Source organism: Caenorhabditis briggsae, assembly GCF_000004555.2.
Source record: "Caenorhabditis briggsae AF16 supercontig from assembly CB4, cb25.NA_066, whole genome shotgun sequence".
NCBI classification, from domain to species: domain Eukaryota; kingdom Metazoa; phylum Nematoda; class Chromadorea; order Rhabditida; family Rhabditidae; genus Caenorhabditis; species Caenorhabditis briggsae.
This window is the reverse complement of record NW_025543336.1, coordinates 106-4501: the sequence shown is the minus strand read 5'-3', so window position 1 is coordinate 4501 and position 4396 is coordinate 106. Positions and strand designations below refer to the sequence as shown.

Sequence of the window (4396 nt, the reverse complement as noted above, 5' to 3'; positions counted from 1 at the left end):
TCTAAGCCTATGCCATAAATAGCTAAGCCTATGCCACAAAAAGCTAAGCCCATGCCACAAATAGCTAAGCCTATGCCACAAATAGCTAAGCCTATGCCACAAATAGCTAAGCCTATGCCACAAATAGTTATGCCAAAAAAAGCTAAGCCTATGCCATAAATAGCTAAGCGTATGCCACAAAAAGCTAAGCCCATGCCACAAATAGCTAAGCCTATGCCACAAATAGCTAAGCCTATGCCACAAATAGCTAAGCCTATGCCACAAATAGTTATGCCAAAAAAAGCTAAGCCTATGCCATAAATAGCTAAGCGTATGCCACAAATAGCTAAGCCTATGCCACAAAAAGCTAAGCCTATGCCACAAAAAGCTAAGCCTATGCCACAATTAGCTAAGCCTATGCCACAAATAGCTAAGCCTATGCCACAAATAGCTAAGCCCATGCCACAAATAGCTAAGCCTATGCCACAAAAAGCTAAGCCTATGCCATAAATAGCTAAGCCTATGCCACAAAAAGCTAAGCCTATGCCATAAATAGCTAAGCCTATGCCACAAAAAGCTAAGCCTATGCCACAAAAAGCTAAGCCCATGCCACAAATAGCTAAGCCTATGCCACAAAAAGCTAAGCCTATGCCACAAATAGCTATGCCACAAAAAGCTAAGCCTATGCCATAAATAGCTAAGCCTATGCCACAAAAAGCTAAGCCTATGCCACAATTAGCTAAGCCTATGCCATAAATAGCTAAGCGTATGCCACAAAAAGCTAAGCCCATGCCACAAATAGCTAAGCCTATGCCACAAATAGCTAAGCCTATGCCACAAATAGCTAAGCCTATGCCACAAATAGCTATGCCAAAAAAAGCTAAGCCTATGCCATAAATAGCTAAGCCTATGCCAAAAAAAGCTAAGCCTATGCCATAAATAGCTAAGCCTATGCCACAAAAAGCTAAGCCTATGCCACAAAAAGCTAAGCCTATGCCACAATTAGCTAAGCCTATGCCACAAATAGCTAAGCCTATGCCACAAATAGCTAAGCCCATGCCACAAATAGCTAAGCCTATGCCACAAAAAGCTAAGCCTATGCCATAAATAGCTAAGCCTATGCCACAAAAAGCTAAGCCTATGCCATAAATAGCTAAGCCTATGCCACAAAAAGCTAAGCCTATGCCACAAAAAGCTAAGCCCATGCCACAAATAGCTAAGCCTATGCCACAAAAAGCTAAGCCTATGCCACAAATAGCTAAGCCTATGCCACAAAAAGCTAAGCCTATGCCATAAATAGCTAAGCCTATGCCACAAAAAGCTAAGCCTATGCCATAAATAGCTAAGCCTATGCCACAAAAAGCTAAGCCTATGCCACAAAAAGCTAAGCCCATGCCACAAAAAGCTAAGCCTATGCCACAAAAAGCTAAGCCTATGCCATAAATAGCTAAGCCTATGCCACAAAAAGCTAAGCCTATGCCACAAAAAGCTAAGCCTATGCCACAAATAGCTAAGCCTATGCCACAAATAGCTAAGCCTATGCCACAAATACCTATGCCAAAAATAGCTAAGCCTATGCCACAAAAAGCTAAGCCTATGCCACAAATAGCTATGCCATAAATAGCTAAGCCTATGCCACAAATAGCTAAGCCTATGCCACAAATAGCTAAGCCTATGCCACAAAAAGCTAAGCCTATGCCATAAATAGCTAAGCGTATGCCACAAATAGCTAAGCCTATGCCACAAAAAGCTAAGCCTATGCCATAAAAAGCTAAGCCTATGCCACAAATAGCTAAGCCTATGCCACAAATAGCTAAGCCTATGCCACAAATAGCTAAGCCTATGCCACAAAAAGCTAACCCTATGCCATAAATAGCTAAGCCTATGCCACAAAAAGCTAAGCCTATGCCACAAATAGCTAAGCCTATGCCACAAAAAGCTAAGCCTATGCCACAAATAGCTAAGCCCATGCCACAAATAGCTAAGCCTATGCCACAAAAAGCTAACCCTATGCCATAAATAGCTAAGCCTATGCCACAAAAAGCTAAGCCTATGCCATAAATAGCTAAGCCTATGCCACAAAAAGCTAAGCCTATGCCACAAAAAGCTAAGCCCATGCCACAAATATCTAAGCCTATGCCACAAAAAGCTAAGCCTATGCCACAATATAGCTAAGCCTATGCCACAAAAAGCTAAGCCTATGCCACAAATAGCTAAGCCTATGCCACAAAAAGCTAAGCCTATGCCACAAAAAGCTAAGCCTATGCCATAAATAGCTAAGCCTATGCCACAAATAGCTAAGCCCATGCCAAAAAAAGCTAAGCCTATGCCACAAATAGCTAAGCCTATGCCACAAATAGCTATGCCACAAAAAGCTAAGCCTATGCCACAAAAAGCTAAGCCTATGCCATAAATAGCTAAGCCTATGCCACAAATAGCTAAGCCTATGCCACAAAAAGCTAAGCCTATGCCACAAATAGCTAAGCCTATGCCACAAATAGCTAAGCCTATGCCACAAATAGCTATGCCACAAAAAGCTAAGCCTATGCCATAAATAGCTAAGCTTATGCCATAAATAGCTAAGCCTATGCCATAAATAGCTAAGCCTATGCCACAAAAAGCTAAGCCTATGCCACAAATAGCTAAGCCCATGCCACAAAAAGCTAAGCCTATGCCATAAATAGCTAAGCCTATGCCACAAAAAGCTAAGCCTATGCCACAAAAAGTCTAAGCTTATGCCACAAATAGCCTAAGCTTATGCCACAAATAGCTATGCCACAAAAAGATAAGCTTATGCCATAAATAGCTAAGCGTATGCCACAAATAGCTAAGCTTATGCCACAAAAAGCTAAGCTTATGCCACAAATAGCTAAGCTTATGCCACAAATAGCTAAGCTTATGCCACAAAAAGCTAAGCTTATGCCATAAATAGCTAAGCGTATGCCACAAATAGCTAAGCCTATGCCACAAAAAGCTAAGCCTATGCCACAAATAGCTAAGCCTATGCCACAAAAAGCTAAGCCTATGCCATAACTAGCTAAGCCTATGCCATAAATAGCTAAGCCTATGCCACAAAAAGCTAAGCCTATGCCACAAATAGCTAAGCCTATGCCACAAATAGCTAAGCCTATGCCACAAATAGCTATGCCACAAAAAGCTAAGCCTATGCCATAAATAGCTAAGCGTATGCCACAAAAAGCTAAGCCTATGCCACAAAAAGCTAAGCCTATGCCACAAATAGCTAAGCCTATGCCACAAAAAGCTATGCCACAAAAAGCTAAGCCTATGCCACAAAAAGCTAAGCCTATGCCATAAATAGCTAAGCCTATGCCACAAAAAGCTAAGCCTATGCCATAAATAGCTAAGCCTATGCCACAAAAAGCTAAGCCTATGCCACAAAAAGCTAAGCCTATGCCACAATTAGCTAAGCCTATGCCACAAATAGCTAAGCCTATGCCACAAATAGCTAAGCCCATGCCACAAAAAGCTAAGCCTATGCCACAAATAGCTAAGCCTATGCCACAAATAGCTAAGCCTATGCCACAAATAGCTAAGCCTATGCCACAAATAGCTAAGCCCATGCCACAAATAGCTAAGCCTATGCCACAAAAAGCTAAGCCTATGCCATGAATAGCTAAGCCTATGCCACAAAAAGCTAAGCCTATGCCACAAAAAGCTAAGCCTATGCCATGAATAGCTAAGCCTATGCCATAAATAGCTAAGCGTATGCCATAAAAAGCTAAGCCTATGCCACAAATAGCTAAGCCTATGCCATAAATAGCTAAGCCTATGCCACAAAAAGCTAAGCCTATGCCACAAATAGCTAAGCCTATGCCATAAATAGCTAAGCCTATGCCACAAAAAGCTAAGCCTATGCCATAAATAGCTAAGCCTATGCCACAAAAAGCTAAGCCTATGCCATAAATAGCTAAGCCTATGCCATAAATAGCTAAGCCTATGCCACAAAAAGCTAAGCCTATGCCACAAAAAGCTAAGCCCATGCCACAAATAGCTAAGCCTATGCCATAAATAGCTAAGCCTATGCCACAAATAGCTATGCCACAAAAAGCTAAGCCTATGCCACAAATAGCTAAGCCTATGCCACAAATAGCTATGCCACAAAAAGCTAAGCCTATGCCATAAATAGCTAAGCGTATGCCACAAATAGCTAAGCCTATGCCACAAATAGCTAAGCGTATGCCACAAATAGCTAAGCCTATGCCACAAATAGCTATGCCACAAAAAGCTAAGCCTATGCCACAAATAGCTAAGCCTATGCCACAAATAGCTATGCCACAAAAAGCTAAGCCTATGCCATAAATAGCTAAGCGTATGCCACAAACAGCTAAGCCTATGCCACAAATAGCTAAGCCTATGCCACAAATAGCTATGCCTCAAAAAGCTAAGCCTATGCCAT

The 4396-nt window shown here is 41.7% G+C and overlaps 4 protein-coding genes across 4 annotated transcripts; all 4 read left to right on the top strand.

Annotated features, from left to right (window-relative positions):
* Positions 1 to 312: 312 nt before the first annotated feature.
* Positions 313 to 489, top strand: CBG23942 (the record flags this gene model as incomplete). The annotated part of the gene is made up of 1 exon (XM_045240978.1): positions 313 to 489. The coding sequence occupies one exon, from the start codon at positions 313 to 315 to the stop codon at positions 487 to 489; it is 177 nt and encodes a 58-aa protein (XP_045091210.1).
* Positions 490 to 930: 441 nt separating this feature from the next.
* On the top strand, positions 931 to 1086 carry CBG23941 (the record flags this gene model as incomplete). The annotated part of the gene is made up of 1 exon (XM_045240977.1): positions 931 to 1086. The coding sequence occupies one exon, from the start codon at positions 931 to 933 to the stop codon at positions 1084 to 1086; it is 156 nt and encodes a 51-aa protein (XP_045091209.1).
* A 348-nt stretch (positions 1087 to 1434) lies between these two features.
* CBG23940 lies at positions 1435 to 1599 on the top strand (the record flags this gene model as incomplete). The annotated part of the gene is made up of 1 exon (XM_045240976.1): positions 1435 to 1599. One exon carries the CDS (start codon positions 1435 to 1437, stop codon positions 1597 to 1599), a length of 165 nt encoding a protein of 54 aa, XP_045091208.1.
* A 1749-nt stretch (positions 1600 to 3348) lies between these two features.
* Positions 3349 to 3609, top strand: CBG23937 (the record flags this gene model as incomplete). Its single annotated transcript, XM_045240975.1, has 1 exon — positions 3349 to 3609. The coding sequence occupies one exon, from the start codon at positions 3349 to 3351 to the stop codon at positions 3607 to 3609; it is 261 nt and encodes an 86-aa protein (XP_045091207.1).
* Positions 3610 to 4396: the final 787 nt, after the last annotated feature.